At 42.5% G+C, this 19,146-nt stretch overlaps 1 protein-coding gene across 1 annotated transcript in view; it reads left to right on the forward strand.

Annotated features, from left to right (window-relative positions):
- The window catches only part of ppp5c (protein phosphatase 5, catalytic subunit), an 89,715-nt gene that overhangs the window by 41,188 nt on the left and 29,381 nt on the right, over positions 1 to 19,146 (forward strand). The window contains exons 4-8 of the mRNA XM_072270145.1: positions 958 to 1,079; positions 6,845 to 6,910; positions 8,113 to 8,211; positions 9,883 to 9,988; positions 15,583 to 15,725. Of these exons, the coding sequence (XP_072126246.1) occupies positions 958 to 1,079; positions 6,845 to 6,910; positions 8,113 to 8,211; positions 9,883 to 9,988; positions 15,583 to 15,725 (536 nt within the window). The remainder of the gene's footprint in view (positions 1 to 957; positions 1,080 to 6,844; positions 6,911 to 8,112; positions 8,212 to 9,882; positions 9,989 to 15,582; positions 15,726 to 19,146) is intronic.

The raw sequence follows: 19,146 nt of genomic DNA on the forward strand, positions 1-19,146 counted from the left end.
GCAGTTCAAATCCATTGCTATCTGTAAGGAGCTTGCGTTTTCTCCTCATGACTGTGGGTTTCCTCCAGGTGCTCCGCTTTCCTTCCAGATTCCAAAGATGTATGCGTTTGTAGTTTAATTGTTAAAAAGTTAAAGTCTGTTCCGAGCCTTGTAGGCTCATCAGGCCAGTACTTTTGCTGGTTTCCGTGGCGTGAAGCGACTAAGAGTATGAGACTCCCCCCCCCCCCCCCCCCCAGATGGGACGCCACTCTATCGCGAGGTTAACCCCCAGCATTTTGCCAGTACCCATTTTCAGCTGGGTGGACTGGAGCATTGTGTGGTTAAGTGCCTTGCTCAAGGACACAGCATGCTGCCTCGGCTGGGGCTGGGACTCACGACCTTCAGATCGCTAGTCCAATGCCTTAACCACTTGGCTACGCGCCCCACGTAGCAAATCAGGCAGCGTCTGTGGAGGAATGTCCAATCCAGTTTAAAAGGCTCCCTGAAACGTCGACTGTCCATTTCCCTCCATATGTGCTGCCCTAGCAGCTGAGCTTCTCTAGCATTTTGTTTGATGAATCCCTTCATGAGGGAGAAGAGCTCAGCCTCATCAATCTTCTCCAATTATTACATCACCTTTATTCTGGCACCTTTCCAATTAGACTGAGCAAGATCACCTCACCCCTTTTCATTCTAGAGAGCTAGTTAGACTGGGAGGGCCTATGCTCTATCATGCTGTATCTCGAAAGAAAATAAAAAGTGCCCCCAGCCTTTTCTTCTTGGTAATCTATTTCAAGGTTTAAACAAAATGAATGAGATGTCTCCCACTATCCTAGTACTGATAGTTTCTCTTTTTCCATGAACTCCCCTCTCCTTCCTCTACCAACACCAACCCACCCCACCCTAAATCCAACATTTGTGTTAACTTGATATGTGTTGCAATCTCTCATTCTCCTAGGTTCTTTTTTTTCTGTTTAGCAATCGAAGGTGATTACACTGGTCCGAAACTTGAAGACGGCAAGGTCACATTACAGTTCATGAAGGACTTAATGCAGTGGTTTAAAGACCAGAAGAAATTGCACAGGAAGTGTGCTTATCAGGTGAGGAACTATTGTCATCCACCCCAATAGGAAACAATACCAAAGACTTGTGCGAGTTTGTTCTGGCATAAATATCTGCAGAAATGCCAAGTTATCCTAAGGTAAACTTGTCATTTTTTTCCCTCGCTGATTTTTTTTTTTCCCCTTGCTTGACATAAACTCTTAGATGTTTCTGGTTTCTATCTATCCCCGTGTAAGTCTCATCTGCAATTTTATCTGTCCTCTCGCTGCCTTGCACGGCTCTGCAATAACCCCACAGGGCATCGACTCCCTAAGGCTACCTCACCATTCTTCCTTGAAGGTTAACAAAATTCAGCAGGTTATGGATGGGAAGAAGCAGTTGATGTTGCGGACCAATGAAGTGTCATGTCTCAAAACGTTCACAGTTCATTCATTTCCATAGATGCTGCCTAATCTGCTGAATCCTGTATTGCTCTGGATTTCCAGCATCTGCAGAATCTTTTGAGTTTATGCATGACTGCATGCTTGCTCCCCAGAATGAAAGTGGGTGAGATGATCTTGCTTGGTCTAACTGGGAAGGTGCCAGAATAAGGAAGGTGTAATAATTGGAGAAGATTGATGACTTCTCTCTTGTGAAGGGGTTTATGGAATCATTAAGGGTTTCATAGGTTGCATATAGAGAAGACATTTCCTAGTCTGCAAATGACTGACAAGGAGCGTGAATGTGTGAGAAGATAAATAAACCCAGTAAGGAATTCTCAAGGAACTCTGTCCAGAGTGAGCTTCCAGAACTTGCTTCCATGAGGAGTAGTTGTGGAGAATAGTGTTCACATATTTGAAGGGAGACTAGATAATTACGAGCGGTGATGAAATGGAAAATTAGCCATGTAGGAAAATTAGATAGAACAGGTTGGGAAGACTAATCTGATTGAAACCTATTGAATATTGAAAGGCCTAGATAGAGTGGACCTGGAGGGATGTTTCCTAGAGTGGAGGAGTCTAGGACTAGAGGGTACAGCCTCAGAATAAAAGGACATCCCTTTAGAACAGGGATGAGGAGACATCTCTTAAGCCAGAGAGTGGTGAGTCTGTGGAATTCATTGCCTCTGATGGCTGTGGAGGGCAAGTCATTGGGAATAACTAATACAGAATTTGATAGGCTCTTGATTAGTAAGGTTGTCAAATATTATGGGGTGAGGGCAGGAGAATGGAGTTGAAAGGGATAATAAATCAGCCATAATGGAATCGATGGATCAAATAGCCTAATTCCTATGTCTTGTGGTGTAATAAAAAGCATAAATAAATACTGCTGAATGTGGTTATCTCTGTCGCCTTGGGTGATGGAGAATATGTTAACCCTGATGTTTGTGAACTCTTCCTGCAAGTCCTTTGCAGAGACTGCTGGGGTGTATTGTAGCAAGGAGCTATCAGCACGGCCAATGCCTAGTTGCCACAAATAACATATTAACTGGAATGGTAATATCATAGAAACATCGTTTCTCTTGCACTGCTATAAAGCACATGAAGTTGTCAAATAGTTTAACCATGTTTTCATGGTTAAACCATTTTTTGTTAGTTTGTTTAAAGCGTGTGTTATTAAATTGATGCAAAAATATAACAGCGAGCTATCTACTAGGATTATTATTGCTCATGTTCAGATTCATTTATTACATGTACGTCAAAACACAGTGAAGTGCATCGTTTGTTTTGATAACCAACACACCCTAAGGATGTGCTGGGGCAGCGCAGGTGTTGCCACACATCTCAGCAGCAACATATCGTGCCCTCATGTTCAGCAGAACAACAAACCCCCTTCTTCTCTCTCCTCACCCCCCCCATTACATGCACATGGTAACAGTGAAATGTATCATTTGTTGTCACAACCAACACAACAGAGCTGGATTGAGGGCAGCCCGCAAATATTGTCACACATTTCAACGCTAGCGTACAGTGGTGCTAGAAAGGTTGTGAACCCTGTAGAATTTTCTCTGTTTTTGCATAAATATGACCTAAAATGTGATCGGATCTTCACACATCCTAAAACTAGATAGAGATTCCAGTTAAGTAGATACAAAAACATTATACTTGTTTATTTATTTATTGAGAAAAATAATCCAATATTACATGTGTTTGAAAAATGTATGTGATCCTTTGTTTTTAGTAACTGGTGTGATCTCCCTTGTACAGCAGTAACTTCAAACATTTCTGATAACGGTTAATCAGTTCTGCACATTGGCTTGGAGGAATTTTAGGCCATTCCTCCTTACAAAACTGCTTCAACTCTGGGATGTTAGTGGGCTTCTTTGCATGAAATTCAGGTACTTCCATGATATTACTATAGGATTAAGGTCAAGACTTTGACTTGGCCAATCCAAAACATGAAATTTCTTCTGCTTTAGCCATTCTTTGGTAGACTGACTTGTGTACTTAGGGTCATTGTCTTGCTGCATGACCCACCTTCTCTGAGCTTCAGTTCACAGATGGATACCCTGACATTTTCCTGTAGAATTTGCTGGTACAACTCAGAATTCATAATTCCATCAAGGATGACAGATCGCCCTGGTCCTGAGGCAGCAAAGCAGGCCCAGACCATGACACTGCCACCACCATATTTCACAGATGGGATGAGGTTCTTCTGCTGGAATGTAATGTTTGTTTTTTGACAAACTTGTGTTCTATTTTGTCCAAAAAAAAGTTCTATTTTGGATTTATCTGTTCACAGAGCATTCTTCCAATAGCCTTCAATGGCAAACTTTAAACAGGCAGCAATATTCTTCTTGGAGAGCAGTGGCTTTCTCCTTGCAATCCTGCCAAGCACGCCATTGTTCAGTGTTTGCCTGATGGTAGACTCATGAACACTGACATTAGCCATTGCAAAAGAGGTCTGTAGCTCCTTAGATTTATTGGAAAAAGTATGTGAACCTCTAGGATTATCAGTTAATTTAAAGGGGAAATTAGGTGTTTCAATCAATGTGATGACAATCAGCTAAATTCTTAGATTTCCCTGGGGTTCTTTGTGACCTGGAATATTACATGCCTTGCTCTTGGAGTGATTTTTGTTAGTCAACCACAAATTTCCTCCATTTGTATGCCATCTGCCTGACTGTGGATTGGTGGAGCCCATTAGAAATGGGTTTGTATCCTTTTCCAGCATGGTGAGCATCAACAACTTTTTATGGGGGGGGGGGGTCCTCAGAAATCTCCTTTGATCGAGGCATGGCACACTTCCAAAAATGTATGTGGTGAAGATCCGACTTTGATGGTGAAGACCTAGGTTTATATTCTTTATAACTCACACCTGATTGTCATCCCATTGATTGAAACACCTAATTTCCCCTTTAAGTGAACTGATAATCCTAGAGGTTCACATACTTTTTCCAACAAATACTTTCATATTGGATCATTTTTCTCAATAAGTAAATGAACAAGTATAATGTTTTTGTGTTACTTATTTAATAGGGTTCTCTTCATCTAGTTTTAGAACTTGCGTAAAGAACTGATCACAGTTTAGGTCATATTTATGCAGAAATGGAGAAAATTCTATAGGGTTCATAAACTTTCTAGCACCACTGTAGCGTACCCACAATACTCAGCAGAGCAACACAAAGCAAAACAAGCCCCTCCCTCCTCCCTCCTACCACCCACCTCCACCCACGCATGCACAAACAGTTCTCGAATCCCGAGACAGGCTGTCTTCAGCCTCTGAGCCTCTAGTAGATTCAGGTTTGTGCACCTTGGGCCTTCGACTTCCCTAGCAGACTTGCAAACCCAAGGTTCCAGTAACTCGGCCCTCCCCTTTCTTCATACTCATTGTTACCAACTCCTTGTTCAACTTGGTGTTTAAAATACTAACCATCACTCAGTGGCAGAAGAGTTTATCCATTTCCAATTTCCTTTTAAAGGTTAGGAGATAGTCTCAACGATTCGGGAGCAACTTCTTCCCCTGTGCCATCAGATTTCTGAATGGACATTGAACCCATGAGCACTACCTCACTACTTATTTAATTTTTTGATATCGATTTACTGTAATTCAGTTTATTATGTATTGTAATGTACTGCCGCATAGCAATGAATCATGTGATGTAAGCCAGTTTTATAAAACATTTTTTCATTCATTGCGTTAGTGTAAGGTTAATTTAATGAAAATATGTAAATTGCCAGGAATGGCAGGATAGCAGTTCCATTGGGCTGTTTTTTGTTGTACCTGAAGGAAACAAACAGTAGAAGCGCATTTGGTTTGCCTTGTATTTGTTCCTGTGTCAGACCTTATTAGCATCTCAGCAACCCTTAATAAGCACCCCTTCCGTATACTGGCACCAAGTCTGAGCCTGCTGCTTGCAGTATTTCATGCCTTTACAAGATAAACATAAGAGAATCTGCAGATGTTGGAAATCCCGAGCAACATGTACAAAAACTGGAGGAACTCATCAGGTCAGGAATAAACAGTTGATATATCAGGCCGAGACCCTTTATCAGGACTGGAAGGAAAGGGGGAGGAAGCCAGAATAAGAATGTGGAGAAGTGAGCTGAAGTACAATTTGCAGGTGATAGGTGAGACCAGGTGAGGGGGAAGGCGGATGGGTGGGGGAGGGGTGATGAAATGAGAAGTTGGGAGGTGATGGGTGAAAAAGTGAGAGGATCTGAAAGGAGAGAAGAGTTGACCATGGGAGAAAGGGAAGAAGGAGGAGCAGCAGGGGGAAGTGAAGGGCAGGTGAACAGAAGAGGAGTAAATGGGAAGCCAGAATGGGGAATGGAGGGAGAGAGAGAGAGAGATTTCCAGAAGTTAAAAAAACTTGTGTTCATGCCTTCAGTTTGGAGGCTACCCAGACGAAATAAGGTGTTGCTCCTTTATCCTGAGAATGGCCTCATTGTGGCAGTAGAGTAGGTTCTGGACTGACATGTCGGAAAGGGAAGTCCACCCAAGAGAGTTCTGTTAAGTGAATTCTGTCCCTTCGTTCCTTCTGCCCCTCGTATTTGATGTGTATTACAACCAGAATCTGGAGATTAAGCATTGCTGTATAAAATCTCTTCAGAACATGGAATAGGCCGAGAAAGGATCTAGTGCTTTTCCGGCATATATAATGAATAAACTGTCTTCCCGGGCTTCAAGCCTGGTACAGGTATCGATTATAACCGACCATCTTTGTCAGGGAAGAAGATAGCAGAGTTTGTCATCAAAGCGTTGGTTATAATTGACGCGTGTACCTGGCTGGAAGCTTATAGAACCGGCCCTTTGTCTCACGATATTGTACCAGTCTATATTTGCCTATTGCATGACCAATCTAACCCATTCCTCTTACACCCCCCACAAGCTTCCAAGTTTACAAGCTCTTGCCTTCAAGAAATTGAATTTGTACTGATGGAAGGAAATATAATTTGCGGTCTGATGCCATTTCCCACTTTTAGCGCTAACTCAACTCCTTTGGATTGTATGGTGGCCCAGCTAGTACAGACATTCTCTCACCAAACCAGAGAATCTAATGTTGGACATTGTCTGTTTAGCGTTCACATAATATCCCTGTGATTATGTATGTGGGTTCCCCCAGGTCCTCTGATTTCCTTCCACATCCCAAAGATATGTGGTTTGGCAGATCAGTTAGCCTCTCCAAATTGTGCACAAGGTGTAGTTGAGTGGTAGAACCTGGTAGGAGTTGGTGGATACATGGGAAGAATAAATTAGGATTAATGGATAATGGCCAGCATCTGTTTAGTGGGCTGAAGAGCCTGTTTCTTTCCATGTCTCCATCAAGGTTCATAGTACCACTTTCCACACAGTTGGGTTAACATTTTGGATTTTCTTTCAGATACTGGTCCAGGTGAAGGAGGTGCTGTCGAAACTGCCCAGTCTGGTTGAGATCACGGTGGGCGAGGTATGTACTGTGATAGCACTGTCATTCAGAGTTAGCAGTGTTTCTGCCAAAGTCATTGTGGGTCTAATTGGACCGTCTTTTCACAGCACAGATAAGAAGAGCTAAATGATGATTTCCTGATCTTTTGGTTTTGAATATTTTGCTTCCCACTCTAATTATTTTAATCTCTAATTATTTTAATAAGAAAAACCTTTTGTACATAAAACCTTGAGCAGACTGTTTTTCCTTTGTCTGTTCCATGTTGTAGGTTTGGTTTTGACAATTGGAGCAGAACTTTATGCACTTAGAAATGCTAGGGTATGTTGATAATATTTCTGCCATAGAGGTGATCAGATTAATTTCCTAGACTTGAGGGCTGCCCCCAGCACATCCTTTATGCAAACAATACATTTCACTATATGTTTCTATAGTACACGTGCCAAATAAAGCTAATCTTATCCTTTGTTATTGTACTTTCTTCAGCCATTTCCTCTGGCAGTGCATTCTACAGACACAGCACCCTTTGTGATTTTAAAAATAAAATACTGGAGCCCCTCATTCAGTCATCTTTCATTCTTGGAAACACCAGTGAATGTGGGCCCCCTGTACTCAGCCTTCCTCCATTACTTGGTGCTCAGGTTACAAAACAACAGGATTAGACCATTCGATCTGTTGAACCTGCTGTTCTTCTACCTCAGCGACATTTTCCTGCATTGCTCCCATATTCCTTTAATATCCAGAATTCTATTTATTTTTGATTTAGAGATACCGCACAGTAACAGGCCCTTCTGCCCAATGAGCTCAAGCTGCCCTATGTGACCAACTAACCTAGTAACCCATAAATCTTTGGAATGTGGGAGGAAACCCTTTCAGTTATGGGAAGAACGTATAGACAGTTGTGGAATTGAACCCGAGCTGTAGTAACATTGTGCTAACTGCTACAATACGTATTAGGGTGAAGCAGTTTTGAAACAAGTCCTTCAGCCTAACTCATCCATTTGGCCCACACCCCTCTAAACCTCTCCTAATCATGTACTCACCAAAACACCTCTTAAATATTAATATTGTGCCTGTCCCAGCCACTTCCTTCGGGGGGCTCGGCATCCTTATTTGTTACACTCATTGCTGCTTTACTGAGAATATAGTATTTGACGTACAGTAGTTACTGCTATCTGTATTTAATCAATTACGTGTTGTTACTTAGCTGTCCATTTGTCTTTCAGAAAGAGTTCATTACCATTTGCGGGGATATTCATGGGCAATACTACGACCTGTTGAATATATTTGAACTCAATGGTTTGCCGTCGGACTCTAATCCTTATGTATCCTACTCTTGAAACCACGCTTTGAAGTGTAGCCCATGCAAAAAATATCAGCTAAGTTGCAAGATCTCACAGATGGGCATTAAGTGGTTCATCAATTAGACTATATTTTGGACGTAAAATTGGTTGGAACGGTGGAAGACTTCCCTACTCCTCTTCACCAATGTCATAGGATCATGGAAACCCATCCAAAAGGACAGGTGTTGTTCGATCTAATCACATAGGAGCACCTAGTAACAGCAGCAATAACCACCTGAAACCTCCCAAGGCACTTTATGGAAGTATCATCAAACAAAAATTCAACACTGTCTTGCAGTGATGGAGATCAGGAATGGGTTTGGTCAGAGGCATGTTCTAAGGAAAATCATCGAGCAAGAGAGATGTTGCTATGGATTTCTTACTGACACCAGTGGAAAGCTTTCCCATCCAGACAGATTCCTTTACATATGTATGTCAGGGTAGCAAAAGAAAATCAGAATGTAGAATTGTAGAATCAGAGTCATATTGTCCATGCCAGCTTGGTCTCCTGTCTAATCCCATCTACCAGTGCCTGCTGTCCAAAGCCTCATCTGGCAGTTCGTTCCACACTCACACCACCTTTTTGAACGAAGAAGATCCCCCACGGATTCCTCTTAAATATTTCACCTTTTACCCATAACCTGTCAGCTCTAGTTCTTGTATCACTCAGCCAGATGGGGGAAAAAGCCTGCAAGCACTCATCCCATCTTATCCCTCATAATTTTGTATACCTCTAAGATCTATCCTTCATCCAGGGAATAAAGTTCAAGTTTAGTATCGTTCAATTGTACACATGCATATAGCTAAGCAGAGCAAAGTTCCTCTAGGACCAAGATGCAATGCACAGTACGTACGTCACATACAGCACAAAATAATAATGCAATATTAACAGATTTAAGGTAACTCCTAACCTGTTCAATCTTTCCCTATAACTCAATTAACAGAATATCAGAGCAAGCAGAGGCTGCCACTTTAAGCTTATCCAAGTGATAGCAACACCAGCACATGTCTGTCTCAAGTGTGATTTGAGCCCAAAAGATGTCAGGGATTGCGAATGCACCCACCAGGTGCAGATTTATGAAAGGATTTTTGTGTTCCCCATTGTTGTTGCTGTGTGTATGCTTCGAACTTGCAGTACCAATGCCCAGGAAATTGCTCCCTATCGTACCATGGCTTGCTCTTCCATCAACGTTGTCTGCTGTTATACTGGGAAACATTTCAAGGATACTGATCCGGATTAGCAAGTAGGTGGATTAACATCAGCACAATCACATGAGTTTATGCGCACAGCCCGAGCAACATGAATCTCCACATGCACAAAATGCTGGAGGACCTCAGCGAGTCAGACAACATCTATGGAGGAGAATAAACACTTGACCGTGACTAATCTCGGTGACTGACACTCCCCTCAGTCTAGAAGCAAAGGTCTCTGTGCAGCCCTTCAGATTGTATCGGTGAGGGTAGGATAGGGCAGAGATTGATGGTGGGTGGGAGAGGTGGGGATAAATTGTGATAGCACAGACTAAGCGTTTATCAAACTAAGCAGTGGTATTCACAACCGCTTGCAGTGCTACATGGGAGGCCAGATGTGGTAATGATAGTTTTTGTTCCTCATTGCTATTCCACTGCAAAATCCTTAACTCACAGCTGCAGTTATTTAATGGTGATTTTGTAGACAGAGGCTCTTTCTCGGTGGAGGTTATATTAGTCCTCTTTGGATTCAAGTTGCTCTATCCAAACCACTTCCATGTTCTCCGAGGTAAGATTTGATTTCTTGTCCTGTGCTTTATTTGAAAGAATAATTTGGCCTTGATTTGCACAAGAGATTCTGCAGATGCTGGGAATCCAGAAAAGCTAGCCAACGGCTGGAGGAGCTCAGCAGGTCAGGCAGTTCAAGTCCTAATGAACAGTCTCGGTCTGAAATGTCAACTCTTTATACCTTTCCATATGTACTGCCTGACTTACTGAGCTCCCCCAGCATTTTGTGGGGATCTATTTACTGCCTTTCACGACCTCAAAAATGTTCTGCTGCCACTGATGGTTACGGTTACAATTAAGGAATGCAGCAATTAGCATTCACAAAGCTAGTTTCCATGCGCCATGATAAAATGAGGAGCCAAATGGCCTTTTTCTTTTTGAGTATAAACTTTAATGACTGCCCCCTTTGTTCCCGGGGTAGAGGTCCATACCAATCCAATCAGTTTTTCAGAATCGGTTGCATTATCACTGACGTAGGTCATGAAATTTATTGTTTCGTGGTGGTGGTGCAGTACATAAAATCTGTTGGGTTATAATAAGAAATTTGTGTTTTTTTAAAAATTAAATATGCAGTGCAAAACTACTGGGGTAGTGTGGAAGTTGCAGTAAGGGAAAGATTGCCTGGGGCAGTTCTAGTCAAGTGAGACTGCTGGAGACATTCCTGCTGAGGCAGTGTGTCCTCAATGAAATGAGACTTCCAAAGCAACACACACACAATGCTGAAGCAACTTAGCAGGTCGGGTCAGGCAGGAAAAGATTGAACAGTTGACAATTTGGGCTCAGAGCCTTCTCAGGACTAAACAAAGCATCCCTTCGTATAATAGAGTGTGTTGGAGACAGATGGAACCATACTCAACAAGTAAGGCTTTATTGAAATAGAATCAGATGCTTTTTAGGCGTATATGATGAATAACCTCTTTTCAGGCTTCCAGCCAGGTATAGGTATTGATTTCAATGATAAATTACCATCTTCATCAGGAATGATGCCTGGGCATGTCTAGTCCGGTAGTATTTTATACCCCCGTAGTCCATCCCTCCTAATTAGTTAGTTCTCATCCAATTGGGTTTCTGCTCTCCCACCTTGTTTACAAGGCTTTATTGATTTTGACTAACTTCAAAAGTGTCATCGGCTTTCTGCTTGAAGTTTCAATGACTTTAACAGTTCTATTATCAATGGCAATTGACCTTGAGAGTAAGGGGTTCAAACACTACAATTTACAGTAAACAATATCCTTAACTAATATGCCAATTCTGTACAAAAATAGCAGTTTTCTGTTCAGATTGGAGAACAGCAAGGGTGACGGGCCCATGTTGTTCTCCTTGTGCACATGTAAAATAAAAGGAATACTTGAGTTGTAAGAATACATGCGTTCTGGCTCCAGCTATTACCGGCAACAGCAGTTATTTTGACCATGTTCATGGGTTGGTTCATGGTTTCTTGTCCTTTCGGAAATCTATTGACATCCCAGCTAGCTCCAACCAGTGGAATGATCTGGTTTAAGCACTGCAGAGAACGGGTTAATTCCATAGGGATCTGTAGTACATTGTCTGTTGCAGGAGATATGGGGATAGTTCTGTTCCCCTGTTGGCATCTGGGGAATTTGAATTCAGTGAGTAAGCCTGGAATGGAATATCATGGTGGCTATGAATTTGCTGTGTTTCTGTCTTGAAGCAAGGAAATCTGCTGCCTTAAGCAATCAAGCCATGTGTCTCCAGATCTGCAGCACAGCGGATGATGTTTCTGGGGTGTCCGAAATGGCCCTTCATTTTCAGAGCAGTTATGTCAAATCAATGCAACCATGAATGAAAATAGGTGGGACCAATCAGCCAATGGTACGTTTTTTATCTTTTAAAAAAAGAGCATAACAATAGATAACACCGGAGGAAATGGTTCACGAGTGAGCTGCATTACATGAAAGCGACCTCTGCTGTCCTGCAGAGCTGCAGAGGCGAAAGGAGACATTGAACAACCAAATCACTTACTCGTGCCCACACTGCACTAGAACACGTGGATCGCAGATCAACCACTAAGCCACCTGAGGGCCCACCAGTAAACAGCACTTCAGGAGAGCATCATACTTAAAGTGAGCGCATTATTACTGGAGATCAAAAAGAAACAGCACAGTAGTGCAGAGGTTAGCATAATGCTGTTACAGTGCGACGGAGCTGAGTTCAGTTCCCATTCCTGTATGTAAGGAGTTTCTATGTTTTCCCCATCACCTGTAGGTTTCCTGTCACATTCCAAAGATGTATAGGTTAACAGGTTAAATGGGTGGAACTGGAACTGGGCTTGTGGACTGGAATGGCCTGTTTCTGTGCTGTATCTCTAAATTTTTAGAATCATCAGAACATCTGCAATAGGTGTGTTTGATGTGGAATGGAACAGATCACCCGCTGTCTCGAGTTTATCCGTTATCTCTGCCCTGGGCCATGGTTTGTTGATAGTACAGTCTCCACTCGTTAAGGAACTAGCAGCAGTGATAAGAACAACAATGACATGCGCCCACTATCAGACCTGTTTAATTGAATATCACTTAGGGTACGTCCACACTACGCTGGATAATTTTGAAAACGAAGCTTTTTCTCTTCATTTTGCCCTCCCGTCCACACTGAGCCGGTGTTTTCAGCCCCCGAAAACGGAGATTTTCGAAAACACTCTCCAGAGTGAATGAATCTGAAAACGCTTAATATCCGGCGTAGTGTGTACGGGGTAACCGGAGAGATTTTAAAATGCTGTGATGACAACACCACAACAACAATGCTTTTTTCTGCTTCTGCTTGGTACTGCGCAAGCACTGCCGTACGGCTGTTATAACGCGCAGTCAGTGTGAACGGCGTGAGAGGTAAATTGTAAAGTGAGCTTTTTTGACTATTTGAAAGCGCTGTCATGACGTGCCGGAACAAATGTTCGTTGTTTTCTTGAATGCCACCACCTAACAATTTCAGAACAGACGGACGAGACTGAAGCCAGTTGACCCATAGCTTACTGAATAAATAAGTATACTCACTTCGCCCTGTTTTCTGTCCTTGCTTGTATGAAGGTGGTTTACCTATTTATGCAAGTATTTCTCTGACAATAGATGTGTAACAGCCTAATGTAACATTGTATGGAAATACAAGATAACGCTGATGCAGACGTTTTATACATTTAACAAGGTGCTTTATTAATGTAACAGAGTTAGTCAGTTTTTCAGTGTTCGTCGTCAGCTGGGTTATACTGTCCGTGAACTCCCTGTCGGTTGCCTCCATACGCTCCAGTATTTGTTTTTTTGAAGCTTTAAGTCTTTCTGTGCGAAAGCCAAGAGCAATTCCTTTAAAGTTTTTCTACTCTGTAACTGGACAAATGCGCATGAAGTATATCATTTCCTCTTCGCTTGTTTTCTGTGTGTGTCCTGCGCGTGCCCAGTAGGAGGAGATTCGCCCAAATATCCGTCTAATGTGGACAGAGATATTTTGAAAAATGCTTAGTGTGAACGCCTGTCGTTTTTTTTGAAACCGGCGTTTTCAAAATTATCCGGCGTAGTGTGGACGTAGTCTAAGTCATAGAGCACAGAAACAGGCCTTTTGGCCCATCTAGTATTATGCTTCCTACTCCCATCACCCTTAACCTGGAATGTAGCTCTTCATACCCCTCCCATCCATGTGTATATCTAAATTTCTCAGAAGTGTTGGCATCTAACCTGTATCCACCACTTTCACATTCTCACCACCCTCTGAGTGAGAAAGTTTTCCTTTATGTTCCCCTTAAGCACTTCACCTTTCATTCTTGACCCATGAGCTCTTGTAGTCCCACCCAACCTCAGAGGGTAATTGCAAGCACGCTTTATCCCATCTATACCCCTCATAATATTGTATACCTCCATAAAATCTGTCATCCTTCTGTGCTCCAAGGAACACTTGTAAGCTGTGGAAAATTTGTAATGTTAAAATGAAAATTGTATTTCTAAAATTAGGAGTGAACATGCACATCAACTCTCAAACATCACCATGTTGAAGTATTTTAATGAAATGGACCCACTGTATTTGCCCTGTTTTAACACCACTTGTATTCAGTAGCTGGATTTGCCAGGTTGAGAGATGTCAAAGGGGCTCTTGCAGATCCAAACATTTTTACTTGGAAATTGAACCCATTGTGGATTCATTTCTTGCATGGCCAGGGAAAGGGCATCAGCAATAGTTGAGTGAAAACAGAAAACTACAAAAGATAGACAGGTGCAGCTAAAGTTGAGAGTTGGAGATTAAGATGAGTTTTATTTATCAAATGTATCTAGAAACAGTAAGATGCATTGCTTGCATTGAGGATGTGCTGGGGGCAGCCTGCAAGTGTCACCATACTTCATACATAGTGTGTGCACAAATTGCTAACGCTCAGCTGTACATCTTTCAGAATTTGGGAGGAAACTGAAGGTAAACCAGGCGATCACAGGGACAAAGTACAAACTCCTTACAGACAGCAACTGGCATTGATCCCTGATTGGTAATTACTGATGTTCTAAAGTGATGGACTAACTGATACACTGTTTTGCAGTAGGATGACGTAGTTCTGTTATTGAACAAATATGAGAATTTATACTTTTCACCACAAACAAAATCAAGTAAGGAGATTTTTTAATGACTGGGTGACTAAAACTTTGATCAAAGAACCATACTTTTAGACAACCTTGAAGGAGGAGGGAGAGGAGTTATCAGGTGAGAGTTTCAGATCTTGTTTCCTTGGCACTGGTAGTGATTGAAATTCCAAGGATGAACAGAGGAGCAAAATTGAAGATCTGCAGATTGCGTGAAGCTCAATTAAACTTGTAGGACATGAAAGGATTTGTTGGCGTGAATGATAAGTAAAAAACATGAACCAATATATCTCAGCAAGTGTTGGCATGATGAGTTAATCAGTTGGCACAAGTTAGAAGAATTAATGAGCTTCATTTCCATTATTTTTGTTTCTGTGTTCCAGCCCCCAAGCTGTTTTTTTTTTGAGAGAGAGTGAGTGTGGGAAATAAGCAAAGGGAAGATGAGATAACTAGTGACAGAGAGGAACCTGTCAACCAACATGTGGCATATTTGCTGCTTTCCATATTGCCTTGGGTGGAATGTTAAGCTAAGTAATCTTTGTTCATGTCTTAACTCATCCCCGTGAATAATAACATATCTGTATAAAGAATGGGTGGCTCTCCATGGCCTTACAACACCCTAAATTTTCTTGCTACAACTGTGCACTTGTGTTTCATGTCAGGGATTAAAGCCAACAGTCAGTTTGCAACCCACTGATGGTGATAAGTAACCCTGAGTGCAAGTGTCTTACTAGGTCAGGTCCTGTAGCAGGGGTCCTGTGTTTGTCACAGCCCACTCCTGCCACACCCCTGTCTCCCACAAAAAAACATGACTACAGTCAGGCTAAAAATATTTCTCTTGTCTGCAATCTAACCACAAGATTAATACCAAATAGCTCGGAACACCAGGAGAATTGATGGAACGTCCAGTGACAGTAGATAAATTCTGGTACTATCCCTCTGGACTTTCCTAGTTGAGCAGAGGTTGCCGGTGCTTGTTTTGTATATTTAACCTGTGCTAATGAGGTTTGTACTTTTGTTGCCACAGGTAACCATGAAACAGACAACATGAACCAAATGTATGGCTTTGAAGGTGAGGTGAAGGCCAAGTATACGTCGCAGATGTTTGAGCTCTTCAGTGAGGTGTTCCAGTGGCTCCCTCTGGCACAGTGCATCAACAGTAAAGTTTTGGTGAGTACACAGTGGTCTGCTGCCCAACTTTGTTACTGTCTGACAGCAATTCGAACAAAATGCAGCCTGACCTGCTGAGTTCCTCTAGCATTTTGTGTGTGTTGCTCTAGGTTCCAACCTGTGCAGAATCTCTTGTGTTATTGTCTCAGTGACTTTCTACAGAAACAAAGTGCTGTTGCTGAAAATCTAAATTAATAGCTTGTAATTGCTCAGCAGGCCATTCAGAGTCTATGAAGAGGAAAAACTTAACGAGGTCTTTAACCTGACATATTAAATATGCTTCTCTCACCACAAAAGCTGCCTGATTCGCTGAGCATTTTTTGACACAATTTTCTTGTACTGGTTGTGTGTTCCCAGCTGGATTCACAAGTGCTATTTCTCAGTGACAGATCATAGAAATCCAGCGTTTAGAATCTAAACCACCCCCACTCCCCCCCATTTCTACAGTCTTTTCATATTCGAGTTCAGGGTAAAGTTATTATCCATGTCACAATATGCTACATTGTGATTCAATTTCTTGCAGGGATTCACAGGAAAATAAAGAAATACAATAGAATCAATGAAAAACTCTACGTAACAAAAACATACAAATAACCAATGTGCAAAAGAAGACAAATCGTGCAACTAATAAATAAAATGAAAATGTAAATTTAAAAAAACAGAACAGCAGTTGTCGGGTCCTTGAAAGTGAGTCCACAGTTTGGGAAAGCAGTTCGGTGTTGAGGTGAGTAATTATCCATGTTGGTTCAGCAGCCTGATGGTTGAAGGGTAATTGCCCTTCCTGAACCTGGTGGTGTGGAACTTAAGGTGCCAGTACCTCCTTCCCCATGATAGTAGTGAGACTGCTATTGTTACTGAACCTGGTGATGTGGAACTTCCTGCCAGATAGGAGTTGCACAACCTCCTGAACCTGGTGGTGTGGGACTCAAGGCTCCTGTACTCGGTGGTGTGGGACCCAAGGCTCCTGTACTCGGTGGTGTGGGACCTCCATCCTGGTGTAAGTAGCGAGAGTACTATTCTTCCTGAACCTGGTGGTGTGGGACCTGCTGCCTGATGGTAGTGGTGCAAGTGCTATTGACTTCTACTGTGATACAACAGAAAATCTGTGTACAACAGGCTCCCTCTGGCATTCTCCCACTCTCATACTTTCCTCCAATCATAACCATTTCTGCTTGGGTGGGGGTGGAGAGATGATACTGTCTGTCCACTTGTTCTGTGCAACCTCCCTCTGCAACTGGAGCCTCAACTTCCTAACTAGAGGATCAAAATCTTTGCTGATTAGAAATAACATCTCCACCTCACTGAAAATCAACATTAGAACACCTCAGGGATGTGTGCTTAGCCCACTGCTCTCTATACCCAATAAAGTATGCCTAGTGTTACGTACCCTGTAACTGGGTTGCCAAACCAGCAGAAATGGACCACTTAGTTGGAGTCTGGATTACTAGAACTAAGAAAGTTTTATTAAAGAAATAAGTAACACAGTACTCTAATAGTAAGGATATAAATGCAACAGGTTAGCAATGAATAAATACACATGTACACAGAACTAGGATAATAGGATCAATCAAGCTCTATCGCAGTCTAGGGGTAAAATGATCAGTCACAAGTGACACAGAGTTCAGTTTAGTTCAGTTCGCAGTAATCGACGTTGTGCCGTTGGGAGAGAGAGAGAGAGAGAGAACGAATGAATATGCAAATCGGATTCCAAACAGACCTTCGATATTCCTCGCAGTTAGCTTTCGGGCGAGCCCTTTGTAATGTCTTCTGAGGTCACCGACTGTGACCCCTCCGTTCCAGATACGATCGTTCTTCTGCGGTGAACCCGGCACCCAGGCAAGGGCGGACACACACACCGGATTCCCGCCCGACCGTATCTTTCCACCCTGTGCGTCTATGGCTGGTCCCGCGACCAGACCTCCAAAACTCCCACCAACTTGTGCAGGCACACCGCTTCCAGGGTGTCGTGTGTTGCCTTAGCGAACCTGTTCCTTTTATCCCCCTGCTGGAGTATCACCTGTCCATCAAACTTCAAACAGTTCAAAGCAACCGGTCTCTGACAGTACTCGGAACTGTTTCTCCTTTCGGTAATCTCTCTCGTCTCTCTCTTATTAACATTTTGAATGTTCCCCCATTGTCCTCTTATCGGCATCAATCTTCTGATAACTGGTTCTTTTGTCACACCCCTACCCTTCAAAGGATTTTTACCGGGGTAAAAATCATAGGTATGAATACATTATTAGATACACACAAATATACATGTTCATCAGCTATTTGGCTAATACAGAGAATTTTAAGTTGTCAACACCTGACAGACAGTCAGCAATCACATTTTCCGTTCCTTTTATATGTGTAATTTTTATATCAAATTCCTGTAGCACCAGACTCCAACTTAGCAATCTTTTGTTTTTATCTTTCATAGTGGCCAAAAACACTAATGGGTTGTGGTCAGTGTAAATTACCAGCGGTTTCCGTGCCGGGCAGATATAAACCTCAAAATGTTGTAATGCTAGTATGATGACCAGTAACTTTCTCCACAGTGGAATAATTTCTGTGATGGATATTAAATTTCTTCGAAAAGTAAGTGACTGGGTGCTCAACCCCCTCTTTGTCTGTCTGCAACAGCACTGCCCTGGCAGCTTTGTCGCTAGCATCTGTTGCAAGGGAGAAGGTTTTGAAAAATCAGGCGCACTTAGCACAGGATGGTGACACAGAATCACCTTCAGACTCTCGAAGGCTTGTTGACAAAGGTCGTTCCACACAAACTTCGCATTCTTTGGCAAAAGCTTAGTGAGAGGGAGGGTAATATCCGCAAAGTTTTTGCAAAACTTCCTATATTACCCCAACATCCCCAAGAACCTTCTCAGGGCTCTCTTGTCTGTTGGGGTGGGGACCTCCGAGATAGCTCGCACCTTAGCCTGCATCGGAGCCAGCTGCCCCTGTCGTACCACAAATCCCAGATAAGTGACCTTCGCGTGGCCGAATTCACTTTTTGCAAGGTTCACTGTCAGGTTGGCTTCGGACAGCCATTTAAACAGCTCTTCTACCGCCATAATGTGCTCCTCCCACATGTCACTCCAGACCACTACATCGCCAATATACACTTCTGTGTTCTTTAGCCCGTTTGTCACTGAATTAATCATTCTATAGGGGTGTTGCTCACTAGGCTGACCTGATGTGACAACAACTCCATGTCCCAGCTCTTTGCATCGCCTCGGGACATCTGGACCTACGTGTGCTTGCCATTTAATTAGATCTCTTAGCGGGTCGCTTTGTTCGGGGATTAAGGGAGAGAACTCATCAGCAAAGTTGGTCAACACAATAGAGTTCTCCCATCTGGTCAGCACCACACTTACCTTTTCAAAATGGGTTTTCCCCTTATTAGGTGGCACCCTAGCCTCATTGATTTTCATGATATCAC

Source organism: Mobula birostris, chromosome 10, assembly GCF_030028105.1.
Source record: "Mobula birostris isolate sMobBir1 chromosome 10, sMobBir1.hap1, whole genome shotgun sequence".
NCBI lineage: Eukaryota > Metazoa > Chordata > Chondrichthyes > Myliobatiformes > Myliobatidae > Mobula > Mobula birostris.